Consider the following 20,324-nt stretch of genomic DNA (forward strand, 5'->3'; position numbering starts at 1 on the left):
TGATCAGTCTTAATAATAATTTGATAACTTTAACCATTAAAATAACCAAGAGGATTTGATTCAGCTACTTACATACATAAGACGATGCATCAAGTGATAATAAGATATTATGGCTTTAAACATTTTCTGATCTGTTGGTCGGAGTGTCGACTCATATGGGTGCACTTCAATCATCTTGTAATCCCCACTTTAAATCAAGTCAATTAGTCAACAACTCACCATATACAAGTACTTGTTCTTCAATTATCTCATCATATTTTATTTTACGGTTATTCTACCTTGTGACGAAAAGGCATCTCACATCACAACCATCTTAACCACCTTTCCCTTTTATTCTATTTAAAACGGGTTATAGGACGTCACAAATTTGTAATGCGTCATAAATGGGATTCAACAATGCCGTAATACTAATATTATAACCCTATCAACATGAATAATATATCTTCGCCGCCCTAAACCTATTTTCGAAAGTAATCTATTTTCGAAGTTTACTCCATGATGCACTATCTTATACTGATCTCTATCTTGAATTGAGATTGATAATAGATCTTGTTAAACAAGCAAGCTTTGGAAAGCAAGGTGGATCCTTGTTAACTTTCGGTAGAAAGATTTTGGTGTTATCCTAGAAAAATGTATGGTCTTTGTGCAATGTATGCACAATATTTGTTGCACGGGTCGGGCCAAACTGATGTTAAAGATATACTCCGTATCTGTATAGTAGAATACCGAGATCAAAATCATATTTAAAGATGTTAATATTTTTAGTCGATACTTACAATTTTAGAAAGAATATACGGTGTTGATCCACTTTTAGCTGGTAAAGAAAGCGTTTTGGAGTCAGGCATTGGTTGCGCCAGCCAGTTCTGGTTTTCTTCGACCAGCAAGCAACTCGTAGTCCTGCACATTTTTAAGATGGGACGGCTTAATGATAATCACGGAAGTTGACTCATTGATAACTTGGAGAAATGAGATAATAATACTGCCAACGAAATTGGTTGCAATAGCTAAATATTCAGTCCTGGTGTAAATTAATACCTGGACAATAGCCTGAGCACAAAGCTTCCCAGATAAAACGGCGCCTTCCATAGATGCCAGATACTTCTGTTTGGTGTAATCACCAGCTAGATAGAAACCCTCTACTGGTGATCTTTGCAGTGGTCGACACGGTTCACAGTTTGGGACGGTTTTGTAAACAGATCTGCAACAACACAATCAGTACTCAGCAGTGACTTGTAGATAAACATTTTCTAATGAAATCGACGACATTAAGGAGGCTTTCACAAATCACAATACAATGCAGTTTGATTTTAATAGAATAATGTACACGAATCACAGAGACTCAGACTACGATAAATCAAGAAAGACTAAATTATGAGTTGGCTACTCTCTAACCTTGGAGTTTTAACTACGTGATACTTGAGGACCTTAGCCTTGCTTCCATCGGCTGCGATTTCATCAGGGAAAAGATTAGCAAGTTCCTTCATCGTAGCCTCTATAATATCAGTATCACTCCGAGAAATCCATTCTTCAGCTGGTGCAAACACCAATTCCAGCATAGATTTGTTTGGATCGTAGTATTCCTGCAACCCCCATTTTCTCTTGCATTATTTATTTCTCATTACAGTATGACAGGGCTTCACACACTTATGCGAATTGACGATACAAATGTTTACCTTGCATGTCAATGACATATCAGCGTAGACACTCAAAAGAGGACTCCTGCAAACACAGACAAAGTAAACCGAATGAAAAATCCTCCACATAAGTTTTTTCTTAGTACTCGCCACATGGCTTACGAGTAAATCACGAGACCATTGAAAAAGAGGTGAGACTTGAGATTAAGTTTGAGGACCTGCTGAAAAGTAGATGGTCGTATGTATTCTTTAACTTCCTGTCAAACCTGCAAGCATCATAATCAAAGTTAGTTTACTCCCCGCTCAAATGGGGAATCCTTTAGGTTCATTGCTTATGGGAAAAAAGCATTACTCGACCAATTAGTTTCGTGTGAGACTGTCAAATTAGATTAATGAGACATCGGCCCAATTCAGCTAAAATCCTCGCCCATATAACCATTAAACCCACAATACATTGAAATCAAGACATATTACCCACATATAGACCGTCTCATATGAATTGAGCTAAATATAAAAGCTAAATTACAACTCACAGCAAGATAAACACAGAGATTCCTTTCTATGTTACCAGTAGTTGCATGAAAGTTGAAGGGTGTGGCACTAGTGGCGGATTACCGATAAATGTCAACTACCACCATAGTTGCCCTGAAAATCAGCAACATTTCTCTCATTTGACCAATAATGTATTGCCTTAGATTTGCAAGGGTCTGTAGTCTGTCTTTCCCATTGTGTAGCACTCATGTTTTATATTATTTTTCTTAGTAGGTTGTTTTAAGGAAGTGTAGTCAACTAAGAAATATAAAGGAATCATCTTACAACTATAACAACATTACTCCAGTGCCTGAATGTGTCCCAAAATCTGCGGGGTAAGGGGGAGTTGGATGTACGTAGCCTTACCCCTGTGTTGGCAACAGAAAAAGGTTGTTTCTGAATGACCCAAGATAAAATTGCATTGAGAACTGCATTAAAGGACTGCAGTAGAAGGGTGAACTTACCATATGTGAACATTAATGACTGGAACCCCTACTAATTTATCCAACTTCTTGAAGGTTGGGATCTCTTTCCATTCCTCGGGTAGAAGCAACTTAAAGATGTCAACTGACACGGAAAAATTCAAAAGGCATGTCAATTTTCGAATTCAAAGCAAGTTTTTAAAAAAGTATAAAACGACCCAACAAAAAAAAACACTAGCCTGTTTGATATTTCCCTATGACATTACCACAATGCATCGATGGCTAAACAACCTTGCCTTGTATTACAACGAAATTTGCAGATGATTTACAACGAAATTTGCATTGTCCGAGTGCTACTTCACAATATAAGAAGCTTCGGTGATCCATTTTGCTAGTCCCACTCCCATGTATTAAATAGAGTATAGTTACTGATTTCAGTCTTTTGATGATTATTTAAATCTTGATTGACAATTCACATTTCTATCAAGGAAAAGATGTGAACCTGGTGTAGCACACACATAAGCATCTCCTCTTATCTCTTTTCCATTAGTTAGAAGAAAACTCTTCACACTTCCATCCTCGTTCAACTCTATCTTTTTCAAACGAGAGTTAAGCTTCACTTCACCACCAAGTGACTCAATATGTTTAACAATGGGCATGCACAGCCTCTCCGGAGGATTACCATCTAGGAAAGCCATCTTGGAACCATGCTTCTCCTGCAACGCTACATAACTATCATTAACAGTTTTTCGATATTCTATGGTCCTCCTAAATCATCATACTTCCTTCATCCATTTTATAATGTGCTTATATAACTTTAGTGGTCAACAGTCAACACGTACCAGTTTTGTCCAATTTTTTTTCAGGAAATATACTAGCTATGTCTTTTTCAAAGTGATAATATGAAAGAAGGCTTTTTAATAACTCAAACTTAGCTTTAGATATACTGAAGAAATTAATCGCTAAAGTTGACATCAATTAACCACCAAAGTTAAATGGGGCCAATATAAAGGGGATGGCATAGTATACTTCGTATTTTACTTGCCACTTGCCAGCCCTCAAAAAAATCAAAGGATGAAGTAGCCAATGACATGCAACAACATACCTGCAAAAAACGGTTCAGCGCAATCAAGATGCACTGCATTGAAAGTTCATCTGGATTAATAAAGTTTAGTGCCTTTGACATGGCAATGAACACTTCGTCAGTTACACGCTCAGGAATGCCCTACAAAATTCACAAAACGATTATCAACTCTCCCGATTCCTGCAGAGGCAAATAGAAAGATAGGCATACAGCACTAGGAATATTCAGGAGACGTAATTAAATGACTCTGTTGCTTGGAAGGTTCACGAGACAGTAATTAAATGACACCGTTGAAATAATTGTTTAGTCATACTTGCTGTTTCATCCATTCTTCGACACTCAATCCATCTTGTGCCTCAACATACGGCTGCCCACCCAGCATTGCAGGCAGCAAGCCTATGGCAAATTTAACTTTCTCTGGCCAAGTCAGCATCTCATTGTTCCTTAAGATAGCCCATATACCTGAAATTTAAATTTTAATAAGAAAATTAAGAGAAAAGTTATTTGCTAGTTCGGACAGTTCACAAGCTGCAAGCAGAGAACAAAATCCTGTGGTTAGAAGACAATGTTACAACTAACATATAGGCAATTGAGAATGTAAAGCAAAGTACTTTAGCTAATTCCTGCATTCTCATGTAAAGTAACCACTCAATCCATATACTTTTTCCACACAGATATAGCCTAAAAATGTTTCATACTCTAACCAAACTAGCATGATAGCCATAATAATGTTACACCTATATGATTTAGCAAGTATATCCCCATCCTCTATTGTTGTGTTGTAGCTATGGCATAAAAATGTGGTACTGCGGAGGTTGTGGATGCAATCTCGGCATAAAGATCTATATTTCTCAGTAATATTAGTTGAATAATGGCGATAATCTGAAATATCGGTTGATGAAGCCAAAATATCAGTGTTTATCCCTTGGATGTAATATAACAGGAAATAACATAACAGCGGCCCGGTATTCCGTTTAGTATTGTAGCAGGAGCATTATAATACAATGGTCATGGTAGGTCACTAGGTCAATACTCAATAGACAATCTTTCAATCTAACACCCAACAGATAAGGTATCATCAGTTCAAAAGGTTAATAATTTCGTGGTTGAACGTTCAGTTTTAAGTAGATTATTAACTACTATAATTGAAGGTTGGTTTTATGGTTCCAGAGTTATGATGGACATACTTACCATTCAATGGTGCAGGCAGAACATCAGGAAAGTCAAAGCGGCTAAATTCACCAGGTTTGTTAGGCATGGCAAAAATCATGGAGTGCTCCTTCCACTGCAACCGGTCATTTATACCAAGCTCTCCAAATAAATTCTGTACATTTGGGTAAGCCCCAACTTCAAGGATACACAAAAGTTCAGTAACTAATATTGATAGCTGCTAGTAGACGTACGCCTGGGCAAGAGAAACAGTATTAATATTGTGAACTTATCTAAAGTTTTGAGAAAGACGTCAAGAAGGACAAGGGCGTACATATATAAATCAGGAAGGACCTAGACTCTAAAATCTCTTATATACCAGTATGTAAAAAGTAAAAACAATAGATAGGCCGTCCAAAGCAGCACTAGAAGGGTAAAATAAGGAGTGAAAATTATAAAGCTAAAGAGATTTCCTCGCACACTCACAGAATATATGTAGCCCCGTCTCATACCAGTCCCCATCCTCATCTTTCCATGCAGCTATCTGTCATGAAGTAAATAACCATAAATAATAAATACAAGAACCAAAAGATTTAAAACCTCACATACTAGCAGCGCAACTGAAATATATGCAGTTGATCATATCCCCGTTAACATATAGTAACACTGTCCATCATCTTCCGCACAAAAAAAAACACGAAGTAAAAATCCATGCTCCTCAACTCCTTCTAAAACCCCCAAAAGAGAAGTCCCTAAAATAGAGAAATCAAAATTTTCAAAACATGGGATTTATGAATCCACATAATCTAGTAAGTAGTTGTCCGGACTTGTCCCTTCAGTTCTCTTGAATTGCAACATTTCATTAAAATACTACTCACATATATTCAAGAAATGTTGCAATTCCAGTGAACTTGAGGGAGTTACTACTAAGCCTTACTCTCAAAATGTTAGGGTTTGCCTAACATGAAGCATCGGATGGAACTGTCACCGCGAACAGTGAAACAACCTATTTACGCAATAATACAAATCTAAAAAGAAAACTGTACACACATATCAAAAAGTTACTACATTGATATTTCATATTTGTAGTACTCCGTATATGATATGCTAAACAGATAAGGTTCCGAATTATGATAGGGTGTACTTTTGAGTAATATGATTTTAAAAAGAGTAGCGCAAGCATCAATTATGTTTCAAAAGTTTAAAAATATACGTAAGGAGTAGGACATACCTTCCCTCCCAAAACATCTCTCCCTTCAAGCAATATGGGCTTGTGACCTGCATCAGCTATATACTTTGCAGTGGATAAACCTGCCAAACCTGCAACACATATAGAATAGGTGTTTGACATGCATGTTGAAATTTTCACGACAAAAACCTTAACCAAGAAGGTGCCTCATCAACCATAACAGACTTATTTACTAAGCTACTCAACACCAAAAAGCCATAACAACTTATAAAATAGTTGAATATCTTCTCAAATACTGACTAAACCGGCCTTATCCTGTTTTTTTTCCTTTGTATCAATCACGATTATTCCAAAAGAAAGGGATGCGATACAAATAATCAATACCAGCTTCCGCAGCCCTTCAACTCCACAAAAACCTTGAATTACAAACCTCTATCCTAATTTCAAAAAAAAAAAAAAATTAGCTATGTCCATTCAGCATAGTTTTTACCTACTATAGTCCCAAACAACCCACATTAGAAACAAAATTCATGGTCGTAACAGAAGTTCTTCACCCCCAAAATCACCAAGATAAATAACAGTAGAACATTTCCCGAATCTCAACCAAAGACGTCCCTATCAACCATCGACCTGATGTTACACTCATAACTCTTTACAACATAGTGTTCGTACATGCAATACAAGAGAATATGAGATTCAACCAATCATCAAATTCCTCACTCTAAATCCACAAAGGCCAGAAATTATACACCATTTCTGTCTTACCATAAGAAGTCCCACCAATTATTAGCCACATGACATTAACGACTTCTATTTTACACTCCAATTCAACATACTACCACGCCCTCACGTTAAAGGAAAATATTTTAGCAGCTAAATCATTGGGAATTGCAAAACTAATCATTACAGGCGACATGTACTATCATCATACTTTATAACATTTTGCGAATTCCTCAAAAAAAAAAATCTAGTATCAGTAACAATTTGAAGCTAGACATCAGTCATTCAAAGGCATGGCAATAAAGTTCCCCCACTTTACGACCAACTTAGACTTCCATACCAGAACCTCCGGACGTCTCCAAAAGGATGAGATAAGTTGATCTTATCATCGTAAACTAGTTTTCCTTCATATACAGCAACCCACATACTACCTTACAAAAAAACAAATTCTAACTTCCATCAAACAAGTGAAAGAAAAGCAAGCACTAAAACCACAAAAATATCATACCAGCACCAGCAATCACAACTTCTAATGGCTTCTCAGGCCGAGGCGAATTCCGAAAACTTGAAGACAATAAACCAGCTTCCAAAAAATTCACAGTGTTATCAAGTTCAGGCCTTGGATAATCTACACAAACAACCTTCACCAACACAAACAAGTAAACAACACAATCAAATCAATTCCAATTTAAACAAAAGAAAATTTTTCCAACATAAACACAAAATTAAGCATCAAAAAGACAAAAAAACTCAAATTAAGCACAAACCTTTAATGGGTAATGCCCAATTCTTTTGTTTTTACCAAAACCCTTACTATTACTAACATTTCTTACAAAATTACCCATTAATTCACTTTTACTAGCCTTAATTGAAGATGAATTGGGGTAATTTGAAGTACCCAAATGAACATATCTTGAAGTGGATTGTATAGCACAAGTATAACCAAAATTACTCATTTTTTAAGCAGTTAAAGAATCAAAAGTTCATAACTTTGCAAATAATTTGGAGCTGAGTATGAGAAAGAGTTTAAAGGGTGTTGAAATTGATGTGTTTTTTGTGAATTATAACCAAAAGAATGGGAGGAAATTCGGTAAGATGATGTGAGTGCGTTTGTGTGGAGAGTCTAGTTTAGAAATGCTGCAATTACCGCCTTTGTGGTAGTTAAATTTACTCGTCACCCTCTTTTTTTATTTCTTTTAGCAATAGGTCGAACAGACGGGTGGGGCGAACACTAAAATGGGTATGGGGGACAAGGTGGATACCCCCATGTGCTTCCCACTTTATGACAAATGGGTATTTTATGAGGGAAAATGGTATCCGTCTATACGTATAGACGGATAGTGTCCGTCTATAATGAGAATTTGTGTTCTTTTAGGGATGAGATCCTCTTTCTTGTTTCGAAAAGCCTAACATAAAACGGTTTTATATTATTAATAATATAAATCATATGAAAAAGACTTTGTGTGGTGGTTAGAAGAAGGTATATTAATGGAGTATGTATTTGGGTCGGTATTAATGTTTTAAATCCGTGTAAAATTGCAGGGGTATGTATTTGGGCCGGTATTAATGTTGTATTTTTTTTTTTTTTTTTGTGCATTTCTATTGTAATTATCTAGTTGGTCTAAATCAGCGATCTACATAATTAATGTTTACACTTGTTTCAAATACGTGTTCACATGTAATGGTTTAAGAGGAAATAACGTAATATACTATTGTAAATAAATTTTGCATACATAAAAAACTTTACATCCCGAAAAAAGAAATATAATTTAATAATCAACTTTAACATAGGCAATTTATTCTAAAAATTGAAAATTTTCATGATAGTGGTTCTCGGGGATTTGACATTGATTGCTGCGTATTTTCCGTAATCACCAAGTTTCTTGGAGGTATGAACACCTATATTCGTCAAGCATAAAGGCAAAGACGAATTATTTCATTAATTTCTGTAAAATATTCACATTATTTATTATTCAATCCCGTAAGTAAATGTAATTTATTCATGTAATTATGTAATTTTATTAGTAACTACGTAATTCAGTCCGATTATATGTAATTACTTTCATTTATTCCGATTTGTAATTCATTCCGTTTATATGCAATTTCTTTTACTTCTGCCGATTATCTATTTATTTCATTAACTATTATTGACTAATATAGAGTATAGACTAGAGTCGACTTTAGCATTGACTAGTTTGTTATGAGTTAATTGTGACTCATAATGTTGTATATATATGTAACAGATCCTTGACTCACATTAAGTTAATCATAATAAAATTCCTCTTTTATTTACCTTCTGATTTATCTCTTTAAACTCTTTTCCTCCATTGAAGAAGACATCAATCAAGCTTCATTCATGGAGTTCAGAAGGTTTCATATGGTATCAGGAGACTAAGTATTCGATCTATCGTCTTCTTTTCAATCTTGATCGCACTATTTCTTGCTTTCGATTCTGGTATAATCATTTTCCCTAATTCTTCAAAATTAGGTTTTCTACGATAATTAGTTTTTCCGCTTCCGCATAAGTTGATCATCAAATCGCTTTGTTTCTTGCTTCTTTCGTGCAACGTTGATTCTCTGCACTGATTTCCAGCTGTTAATTGTTTCAATTCTGCTTTTCTTTGACTCAATTCATCAAAAATGCCTGACGATTCTTCTACTATTAGTTCGTCTGCTGTTAAATCTTACGCATGCTTCAATGATCCTCTTTACTTGTCACAATCTGATCAACCGTCATTAAAATTGACTTCTGCTGAGTTTGATGGCTCCGATTTTCTGTCTTGGAAACGTGAGGCTTATTTAGCATTGATTTCTAAGAATAAGGAGGGTTTTATCGATGGAACTTTTAGGCGACCTCCTAGCACTCATGATTCTTATCATCAGTGGATTCGTTGTGATCTTTTGGTCATGAAATGGTTGGCCAATTCTTTGATTACCATAATTAAGGAGACTGTAGAGTATTCTCGCAGTTCTAAAGAGTTATGGACTGAACTCATTGAGAGATTTGGTTAGACTGACAGTTTGGAGGTTTATCAGTTGAGGAAGGAACTTGTTGAGACATCTCAAGCTAACACTCCCTTGGTTGAGTACTACAACAAGCTTAAAAGGACTTGGGAAACACTTGATGCCTTAGATCCTGTTCCTCTTTGCAATTGTGGTGCTATTGATGCTTGTACTTGCCAACTTCTTAAGAGAATGTTAGATAGGGAGTCTAATACCAAGTTAATACAATTTCTCATGGGGCTAAACTCTAGCTTTGAGGCTACTAAGACCAATGTGTTGAATATGGAGCCTTTACCTCCTCTGCACAAAGCTTACTCACTTTTACAGAAAGTTGAGAGACATAAACAAATAGCAACCACTGTTGATGTCTTGGCTGAGGCCACTGCTTATGCTGCCTCTAGTGTAATACTCCGTATTTATAAGTCTTTAGGTACTCTATCGAGTAGGCCTTACTCTGTCGAGTAAGGGTGAGTTGCGTTTTAAAACAGTTTCTGACCTGTTGGGTACTCGATCGAGTAGCTGGGGTACTCGATCGAGTAGGGGGGTACTCGATCGAGTACCTTGGGTACTCGCTCGAGTAGCCGGTTTACGGGGATGTTTTGTCGGGTTTTGTTAAATGATGCGAGATAAGTATAAAAGGTTGTCCGTCACTTTTCTTAGTTTCTTTAATATGTTCTAAAACCTAAGTGAGGAGAAAAGGAGTTACGTAGTTTGTCTGTCATCGCATCGTTAGCAAATCCCGGAGCTAGAGGTGTCGGATTTCATTGTTCTTTGCATCATAGTGTTCCTTGCGTCAAGGGTAAGTCCTACATACCAATTTTATAGCGTTTGGTTGACTTTGTTTAAACCCTAATTTTGGGATTGGGGGTTTTTATGATTTGTTGTGTTGGTAGTGATTATGTGATTATGTGTATAGGAGAAGGGTTCGTAGAGGAAAGGTTTTGAGACAAATTTTGCTAGATCGTCGATGTTTGTGTTGCATTCGGGTAGGACTTCCTACTCAAAAGTATTAGTCCCATAATGGGATGATTGTTGATGTGTTGAGATTGATTGTTTGATATAGTAATTGTATTGTGACTACTGTGTGATTGTGATTGTACACTAATTGTTGATAAATTGGACGGTTGTTGATATTGTGATTGTGATTGGTTGCCTATGGTTCTCGAGATGCGTTCTCGGCTGAGTGGAGTCACTTGCGGGAGTGGCTTCACGCCCTAGTTTCGCCCTTCGTGGAACCCGCCACGGAAGGGGATGTGCACATTAATGGACAGGGTTATCGCTCACTATGTGGAGCGGGGATTTGGTGGGTACGGTGCGGTCCCCCATCGCGGGGTCGGGTCCGGTGGACGGTCGGTGATTGAGATGATTGGAGTTGGTGGGTTGTGTATGTGTGACAGTTAAGCTGTCTGTTTATCTTATTGTGACATGTATATTAATTGTGTGATTAGTACTGACCCCGTTTAAATGTTTTAAAAACTGTGGTGATCCATTCGGGGGTGGTGAGCAGTTGCTTGGCAGGTATATCTTGGATACGCGTGGGATCTAGCTGGGGATGGAGTCATCACATATTAGAGTCTTTAGTCTTCCGCTGTGTTTGTTAGGACAGTTCCTTTCAGTTGGTTTATAGTTTGAGAACAGTTGTATTTTGCTTACAGTTGGTTTTATTATGTAATCACTTAAACTTATTCAATAAAGTATGTTTCTTCATCGTCTTATGATTATCATGCCTCGGGTAACCGAGATGGTAGTATCCTTATACCTGAGTGGTCCTGGTAAGGCACTTGGAGTATGGGGGTGTTACAAATGGTATCAGAGCGACGATCCTGAAACCTGTAACCAATAAATCCAATGAATATAGGGAGTCAATTAAAATGAACCCGGGGTAAAGGTTGTAGGGGCTAATGCAAAGACTTGGGAGACATCCTAAAGTCGCGAACTCGCCCTACAATTTTGAACCGGTCACCATGGGATATGTGTCGGGATCGTTATGTGCATATTGTGTGCTGTGTGTATCTATGTAGTAGTATGTTGCATGAATTGATGATGATGACGTGAATTGTATGTTGGTTGATTGTAAAGCATGAAAGTATAATGATTGATACATGTAATTTTGCATGAATTGATGATGATGATGACGTGAATTGTATGTTGGTTGATCGTCTTATGTAAGGAAAAGTGTTTTGTCTATATATATATATATATATATATATATATATATATATATATATATATATATATATATATATATATATATATATATATATATATATATAAAGCGATGTGTAAGTATACATGTTGTTGTTGTTGTCGTGTTGAGTAAAAGTACAAAAGGTTGGGAGTGTGAATTGAACATGTGCTGGGTGAATATGTTGAACGAATATGGTGGGTAAATATGTGGTATGATGGATGAATTAGTGGAAAAAGATGAATCATCGTGGTATGATAACATGGTTCCGGATTAAGCATGTTATATAATGGAAGTTATTTTATAGTGTTGTTATGTTAGTAACATGGAATAGGATTTGTAATGTATGAGTATGATTTGTCTTACGAAAGGCTATAGAATAAAAGCATGTGGGTAGTGCATGATGAATGTTGTTGCTTTGTTTTCGAAAATAATAATATGTGATTGGGGCTCTTTTGGTTTCATGAGTATTGGGTTGTTTTCGTTTAACTTGGTTGTTGTTTAAGTTGTTTGGAAGTAAAAATCAAATAATTATGTCGTCTGATTACAGCAAAGTTATCTTTAAACTGTTATAACTTGAGATGCGTAAATGATTTTAATGTGATTCTAATTGGAGGTGATAGCTTGTTCTTTTACGATTCTAACGATAGGTCACACGCCCAAAGCGACCAAGAAATGAGTGAGTTATGGCTGTTTTACGAAAACCGGAGTCTTTGAGAAATGCGTAGGTACTCGATCGAGTAGCCTTGGTACTCGATCGAGTAGGGGGGTACTCGATCGAGTACGTTAGTTACTAGATCGAGTGGCCCTGGTAATTTGTTTTACGTGCTTCTGATCTTCACCTACTCGATCGAGTAAGTCACTTACTCGATCGAGTAGCCTGTACTCGATCTAGTGGCCCCTATTTTGGGTCATATGCTTGTCTTTTGAATTCGTTGCATATTCTGTTTAATTCAAAGTCGTTATTTTGCTTCTTTATGCATTGTTTTACATGTATGTTGGTCTTGACGCGTAAGTTACCCAATTTTGTGGTGTAAAGAGTGGCACCTATGATGAGTATGAGTTCGGTGGGGAGGACGTGATTTATATGTGTTGGGATTGGTAAGACTTAATTGAGGCATAGAGCATGTTGTGTGAGACGATATGAGTGACATGATTGTATGTTGAGTAATGAAAATGTAAGTGAATGTGGGCAAGGCATGATGTAAGTTTAAGGAACGTGAGAATGAAAAGATTGAAAGAAAGGATGTGGATAGTAGCAACCTGAGATGTATAATAAATTATGGAGGGAGATGGCTAGAAATAGTGTTGAGTAAGAACATATGTAATGAAAGGTCGTTTGGAAATAGTGGTATATAGCGAACTTAATGGGACATGTCGCGACATGGATTTGCAGGTAGTGACTGAGTTTGGACATTTGTGTTATCGAGAGACGAAACTACTGTGTGATTTCCTTGGGTAATTAACGGTATTAAATGAATTTTGATTTCTAGAGATGTACAAAGGACATACAATTGTTTGAACAGTGAACGTTGATTTTATGGATAAACTAGAGGCAAGGGTGATTAAAGGCATAAGAAGAGAATATTTATGGTAAGAAAGAGTGAGATGATATCGATATGAAATAATGGGATTTGAGTTTTGGAGCAATGAAAAGATAATCGGAGCACTAAAGAGTTAGATAAAAGTAATAAGGAGTTGAGCTATTAATGGTATTTTTGAGTATAACGAGAAAAGAAGAATAAAAGTAAGTTGAGAAAAAGTTCACCGGAGTTATGTGACATAAAGTAAGGAATCGTCGAGATGTATGATACTATCAAGGATAAGTAAGTTAATAGTTATACAGAAGTTTAAGGACAACATGATTAATCATGAGTTTCGAGGAATTAAGGGAGTATGAAGTTGGTGGAGTATTTGCACGATACGAGATTTTTGGTGGAGAGTTAGATGATGATACAATTAAGGATAGTATTGGGAAGAATGTTGAGGTAATTTTGTTAATGGATTGGATATTCGTTATTTGGGATGTTAACCAAAGATAGGAAACGAATCGTGATGTTTAGAGATGAGTGTAAGAGGTTTGATGCCCGGACAGCGATAGTGTTATGGTTTGTGACTAGTGGTTAAGGGTAATGGTATATTAGAAAGGTAACAATTCTAAAGAGGTTGATTTTGCAGAGACCAGATTGATAAGTACAGTTATGAAAGAGTATAAGAAGTGGTTATATGAGGCGGTTGTTAGTAGTTGAGTATTAATGGTGTGGCTACATTTGGCAGAGGGTGATGGATATGCGAAAGGGAGAATATATTATGAGGTGTATACGAGTTAAGCTCGGGCGACAGGTAACCTTTATCGAGTGGTAACTTATGTGGTCAGGATTGACTAGTTGGTTGTGATTACGGGTCTTTGATATGTGTAAATGTTTGTGTGAGGTTCTGACCTCACAAGAAGTGGTATGGTGTGATAATTATAAAGTTGTTTTATGAATGTTCTGTAATATATATGTTGGACACGGTAATTTAATTGAATGATATCCAAAAGGTAATAATTTGATTAATTTGACATGGTTATTTATAATTTTATGTGTATTAATAACACATGTGTATTCCGTGAAATGGTAGAGATGATGTTCATGAGATGCTTATCTGTTTATTCATATAATATGTTGCGTTGTGATTGAGTAAAGTGGATTTGAGTAAGTTTTCTTGTCCGAAAGGTTATTTCCGAGTCAGTATTTATGGAATTGTATGTAGTTGTGATGTCTATCGATGTGGTTGTGATGCCTCGGGTGGTGATCCGGGCACGATATTTAGTGTTGTGATGCGGGTATTTTCGCACTACGGTGTGGCTGTTGGTGGCGGTGTTGTGATGCCGTCACCGGTTGTGGTGGAGAAGGCGGGATGATTATGATACGAGTTTTCGAAAGTGCATACCAGTTATACATAGATTGTTGTTTTGTTTGCTGTTGTTCTTTGTGAGTTTTGGTTGAACATGTAGACAGTTGCCTTCCTTATTGATGTTTTCTTTACCAGGTTAAGTTAAGAATGAGGTAGAGTATGATATGAAATAGAGTTGAATATGTTTTCGTTGTTGTCATGGTATAGTGATGTTCTGTTGATGGGACACGGTTGTGAGAGGTTGTTACAGTAATTTTGATCTTGTTCTAGATAAGGCTTTAGTAGACATGGTAATGGAAAATGATTCGTGGAACATGTGTTGTAATGATCTGAAAGCGGCAGGTAGTTCATAATCTTTTGTTGGGACAGTGAGTGTAGGGTGTTGGGGGAATTAGTGTCATATTAAGTTATGTATGAGTTTTGCGGTAATGAAGGAAAGAACTTGAGGATCTGGAATGAGTGCACGTAACAAGTGTGGATCGTGAGTTATGCTTTTGATGATGGGAGTTTCATATAGTTTATATAGAGAGGTATGTCATGTTGCGGTAATGTGGAAAAGTTGAAGTTTTGGGTTAAGATAAAGATTTTGAGGTATAGATTAGGTGGTTTGACGAGTGAATTGAAGTATGAGAATTGTTTAAGTAAGAGAGCCTTGGATACATGCATGGCGAGTGTTTAGAGTATAGGTGGTTGTCTATGACATGTGATGATGATGAGAATAATGAGAAGATATAACTAAGGATATAGTATTAGTAGGTTACGAGGACGTAACATTTATCTTAAGAGGATAGGATGTGATAAAAGAGATTTTGATGGTTGTTCATATGGTAGTATATTTGGAAGTAGAGTGTTGGTGTAGCATAAGATATGGATTTGTATATGTTGTGGTTGATAGTGTTAAAAGGTCACGGACGTGCTTGTAGTAGTTTGATGTTAGGAATGCGAGAATACTTCGATAGTGTTGACAGTTGGATGATGAGATTATGAGTGTGAGTAAACTTCGAGGACGAAGTTCCTTTTTAAGGGTGGTAGAATGTAACATTCCGTTTGATGTCTATGAGTGTCTTGATTTTGGATTTGATAGTGGATGATATTATGGAGCTAGCAGCGTTAGAGGATGGTAGTTGGTTATGTATGGAGTTGGTGTCGTGAGAGATATATATGTGGTGGATACGATATCGTGAGTCATGTTAGGGAAGTAAACATAGTTGGTGGAGTGGGTGTTAAAAGTTCATGTTTTATGTTTGGTCGAGTTCTTGAGTTCTTAGTTATGTTGTTGTGTCTTGGTCGAGTTAGTATGGTTGTTTTTATGTATGGGTTCAACTTCGGGGACGAAGTTCTTTTTAAGGAGGGAAGACTGTAATACTCCGTATTTATAAGTCTTTAGGTACTCTATCGAGTAGGCCTTACTCTGTCGAGTAAGGGTGAGTTGCGTTTTAAAACAGTTTCTGACCTGTTGGGTACTCGATCGAGTAGTGGGGTACTCGATCGAGTACTCGATCGAGTACCTTGGGTACTCGATCGAGTAGCTAGGTTTACTGGGATGTTTTGTCGGGTTTTGTTAAATGATGCGAGATAAGTATAAAAGGTTGTCCGTCACTTTTCTTAGTTTCTTTTATATGTTCTAAAACCTAAGTGAGGAGAAAAGGAGTTACGTAGTTTGTCTGTCATCGCATCGTTAGCAAATCCCGGGGCTAGAGGTGTCGGATTTCATTGTTCTTTCCATCATAGTGTTCCTTGCGTCAAGGGTAAGTCCTACATACCAATTTTATAGCGTTTGGTTGACTTTGTTTAAACCCTAATTTTGGGATTGGGGGTTTTTATGATTTGTTGTGTTGGTAGTGATTATGTGATTATGTGTATAGGAGAAGGGTTCGTAGAGGAAAGGTTTTGAGACAGCTGCTAGATCGTCTGATGTTTGTGTTGCATTCCAGGTAGGATTTCCTACTCAGTTTTAGTCCCATAATGGGATGATTGTTGATGTGTTGAGATTGATTGTTTGATATAGTAATTGTATTTGTGACTGTGATTGTGATTGTACAACGTTGATAAATTCAGACGGTTGTTGATATTGTGATTGTGATTGGTTGCCTATGGTTCTCGAGATGCGTTCTCGGCTGAGTGGAGTCACTTGCGGGAGTGGCTTCACGCCCTAGTTTTGCCCTTCGTGGAACCCGCCACGGAAGGGGATGTGCACATTAATGGACAGGGTTATCGCTCACTATGTGGAGCGGGGATTTGGTGGGTACGGCTGCGGTCCCCCACGGGCGGGGGTCCGGTGGACGATCGGTGATTGAGATGATTGGAGTTGGTGGGTTGTGTATGTGTGACTGTTAAGCTATCTGTTTATCTTATTGTGACATGTATATTAATTGTGTGATTAGTATCGACCCGTTTAAATGTTTTAAAACTGTGGTGATCCATTCGGGGGTGGTGAGCGGTTGCTTAAGCGGTATATCTTGGATACGCGTGGGATCTAGCTGGGGATGGAGTCATCACATATTAGAGTCTTTAGTCTTCCGCTGTGTTTGTTAGGACAGTTCCTTTCAGTTGGTTTATAGTTTGAGAACAGTTGTATTTTGCTTACAGTTGGTTTTATTATGTAATCACTTAAACTTATTCAATAAAGTATGTTTCTTCATCGTCTTATGATTATCATGCCTCAGGTAACCAAGATGGTAGTATCCTTATACCTGAGTGGTCCTGGTAAGGCACTTGGAGTATGGGGGTGTTACATCTAGACAGTCAGATCCTAGGCAAGGTGATTGGAAGAAAGCCAGGACTGATGGTAGTGATGAGCAGCCAGTTAAGATCTGTTCTAATTGCAATTTCAGAGGGCATGATGTCACTGAATGTCACAAGCTGATGACTTGTGAGCATTGGGGCAAGAAGGGTCATATTATAGATTTTTGCTTTGATTTGACAAGGAACAAGAATAAGTATAAAGGTAAAGGACCTTACAAGACTAAACCTGCAACTACTTATCTCAGACCAGGGAGTAATGTTTACAAAAGGGCTGCTCATAATGTGGACAATGTAGATGTGTGTGAAGCTGATTCACCTTTGGATTTCACTGATAATCCTAGTTCATCCATTCCTGGGATGACTGTTGCTGGGACTTCTGGTTCACAATGTAATGCTGCTCCATTTCTGGATCCTAACATCCTGAATTCCATGGCTCAATCAATCTATCAACAAGTCATGAAGACTTTCTCAGATAATAATAACACCCCTGCTTCTGTCAACTTTGCAGGTATGGTCCCCTTTTCCTATGCTAATTCTGCTTCTTCATTGTTGTCATTTCATAACTGGATAGTAGATACTGGTGCATCTGACCACATGACACCACATGCACATTTATTACATGATGTGTATAGTTTAAAGTATCCTATCCTAATTGCCTTACCTGATGGTACTATGAAAACTATGCATAAAGCAGGTAAAATGAGAATTAATTCTCATATCACTTTACACAATGTTTTCATTGTGCCAGATTTCAAACAAAACTTGTTATCTGTTGGCAGATTGTCAGAACAATTGCCTTTACATGCTATATTCACAGAGAATTTGTGTATATTCCAGGACCTTTCAAGTAAGGTTACTTGTGCCTCTGCTAAAAAGATTGGAGGACTGTTCAGGCTGCTATCTGAGTCTGCTTCAGTCACTTTTCCCTTAAATGCTAATAAAAGTTGTAATGTGTCTGTTGCTAAAGATGTTGTTCATACTAGCAATCTGAAATTGTTTCATGCTAGGATAGGACATTCTTCTGTTGAGAAGTTAAGACATGTACCTGAGTCTTTTCATGGAATGAAAGATTTTTTTTGGGAAACTTGCATATTAGCTAAGCATCATAATTTACCCTTTCCCGGAAGTACTTCCCATGCTTTACATTGTTTTGATCTTATACACATGAACTTATGGGGTCCTTACAAAGTGAAGAGTGTTAATGGTGCTAGTTATTTTTTAACAATAGTTGATGATTGCTCTAGAAGTACTTGGACTTATTTGTTAAACAATAAGGAAATGGTTCCTGGTGTAGTCAAAGGGTTCCTGAAAATGGTTGAGACTCAATTTGGGACAAAAGTTGAGGTCTTAAGATCTGACCATGGCACAGAGTTTGTATAACAAACCTGTGATGCTATTTTAGCAGACTTGGGCATAGTTCATCAAAAGAGTATAGTTGGGAGACCTCAACAGAATGGGAGAGTGGAGAGAAAACACAGGCATTTGCTTGACACTGCTAGAGCCTTAAAAATCCATGCCCATATGCATATCAAATTCTGGGGTGAGTGCATTTTGACAGCTACTTACCTGATCAATAAAATGCCCACTTCTGTTCTTAATTGGAAGAGTCCCTTTGAGATCTTATTTCAAGAAAAGCCATCTTATGATGAACTAAGAGTGTTTGGGTCCTTATGCTATGCTTCTATGCCAAACACATATAAGGACAAGTTTGGCCAAAGAGCTAGAAAGTGTGTTTTCATAGGCTATCCTTATGATGAGAAGGGTTACAAATTATATGACCTTGATACACACAAGATTTTTGTCAATAGGGATGTTGTTTTTAGAGAAATGAAATTCCCTTTCAAATCTTTTCCTGATTCACAGTCTAATTTGGATTGTGTTAATCTTTTTTCATTCCCTTGGGATGCTTCTACTTCAGCTTTACCAAACAATACAAATGCTACTGAAAATAGTAGTCTTACTTCCACTAATAATCAAATTTTCCCTTCCACAAATTTAAATACCAATATCAATAATAATTCTTCTTCACCAATACAACTTGACATTCCTGATCATTCTGGCATACACCATAATGGTGTTGAAAACCTAGCTGATACTGCAACTACTCAAGCAGTGCAGCCAAAGAGGTTTGTCAGAGAAAGAAAATTTAATTCTAATCTCAAAGATTTTCTTTGTCCCACTCAAAAGAAGACTTCTTCTTCACATACTGCTGGATCTTCTAATGTTGTTTCAGCAGCTTTTCATGTCAAGATCCTTCAAAGTCTTGAAAATTTTGATGCATCTTATGTTGCTTCTTTGGCAAATGTTCTGCAAACCAAAGAACCCAACACTTATAATCAGGCCAAAGATGACCCTCAGTGGCAAGAGGCTATGGCTAAAGAGATTGCAGCTTTAGAGGCTAATCAAACCTGGGAAATGGTGTCTCTGCCTTCAGGGTATAAAGCAATAGGTTCAAAATGAGTGTTCAAAGTAAAGCATAGGGTAGATGGGTCAATAGAGAGGTATAAAGTAAGATTGGTTGCCAAGGGCTATAATCAAGTCAAAAATAAAGACTACAAGCATACCTTCTCACCTGTGGCAAAATTTACAACTGTGAGAACCCTTATTGCCTTAGCATCTGCTAAGAATTGGCCACTTCATCAGTTAGACATCAACAATACATTCTTGCATGGTCATTTAGAGGAAGAGGTGTATATGACACCCCCTGCTGGTTACAACCATGCTCTTGGACTGGTTTGTAAATTGAAAAGATCTGTTGAGTTTA

General features: G+C 37.1%; 3 protein-coding genes across 3 annotated transcripts; 2 read left to right on the plus strand and 1 right to left on the minus strand.

Moving 5' to 3' along the window:
• Positions 1 to 667: 667 nt before the first annotated feature.
• LOC141638042 (15-cis-phytoene desaturase, chloroplastic/chromoplastic) lies at positions 668 to 7,892 on the minus strand. Its single transcript, XM_074447491.1, has 14 exons — positions 7,497 to 7,892; positions 7,238 to 7,370; positions 6,052 to 6,140; positions 5,307 to 5,364; positions 4,863 to 5,018; positions 3,985 to 4,133; positions 3,693 to 3,812; positions 3,090 to 3,303; positions 2,630 to 2,732; positions 1,853 to 1,900; positions 1,674 to 1,719; positions 1,393 to 1,580; positions 1,036 to 1,198; positions 668 to 897 (listed from the first exon to the last, which is right to left on the minus strand). Exons 1-14 carry the CDS (start codon positions 7,683 to 7,685, stop codon positions 838 to 840), a joined length of 1,716 nt encoding a protein of 571 aa, XP_074303592.1. The 5' UTR covers positions 7,686 to 7,892; the 3' UTR covers positions 668 to 837.
• A 1,477-nt stretch (positions 7,893 to 9,369) lies between these two features.
• LOC141638035 (uncharacterized) lies at positions 9,370 to 18,940 on the plus strand. The gene is made up of 3 exons (XM_074447485.1): positions 9,370 to 9,644; positions 9,750 to 10,134; positions 17,561 to 18,940. The coding sequence occupies exons 1-3, from the start codon at positions 9,370 to 9,372 to the stop codon at positions 18,938 to 18,940; spliced, it is 2,040 nt and encodes a 679-aa protein (XP_074303586.1).
• Positions 18,941 to 19,138: 198 nt separating this feature from the next.
• On the plus strand, positions 19,139 to 20,020 carry LOC141638036 (uncharacterized). The gene has a single exon (XM_074447486.1). It carries the CDS (start codon positions 19,139 to 19,141, stop codon positions 20,018 to 20,020), a length of 882 nt encoding a protein of 293 aa, XP_074303587.1.
• Positions 20,021 to 20,324: the final 304 nt, after the last annotated feature.

Source organism: Silene latifolia, unplaced genomic scaffold (assembly GCF_048544455.1).
Source record: "Silene latifolia isolate original U9 population unplaced genomic scaffold, ASM4854445v1 scaffold_167, whole genome shotgun sequence".
Lineage (NCBI taxonomy): Eukaryota > Viridiplantae > Streptophyta > Magnoliopsida > Caryophyllales > Caryophyllaceae > Silene > Silene latifolia.

Coding starts and splice junctions, on each gene's coding strand:
- LOC141638042 (XM_074447491.1), bottom strand. CDS start 7,685: ATGAGTAATTTTGGTTATACTTGTGCTATACAATCCACTTCAAGATAT. Junction 5,365..6,051: donor GAGATGTTTTGGGAGGGAAG/GTATGTCCTACT, acceptor ACTTCATGACAG/ATAGCTGCATGGAAAGATGA. Junction 1,581..1,673: donor ATATGTCATTGACATGCAAG/GTAAACATTTGT, acceptor TGGGGGTTGCAG/GAATACTACGATCCAAACAA.
- LOC141638035 (XM_074447485.1), top strand. CDS start 9,370: ATGCCTGACGATTCTTCTACTATTAGTTCGTCTGCTGTTAAATCTTAC. Junction 9,645..9,749: donor GATCTTTTGGTCATGAAATG/GTTGGCCAATTC, acceptor TTAGACTGACAG/TTTGGAGGTTTATCAGTTGA. Junction 10,135..17,560: donor CTGCTTATGCTGCCTCTAGT/GTAATACTCCGT, acceptor ACATCTAGACAG/TCAGATCCTAGGCAAGGTGA.
- LOC141638036 (XM_074447486.1), top strand. CDS start 19,139: ATGCCCACTTCTGTTCTTAATTGGAAGAGTCCCTTTGAGATCTTATTT.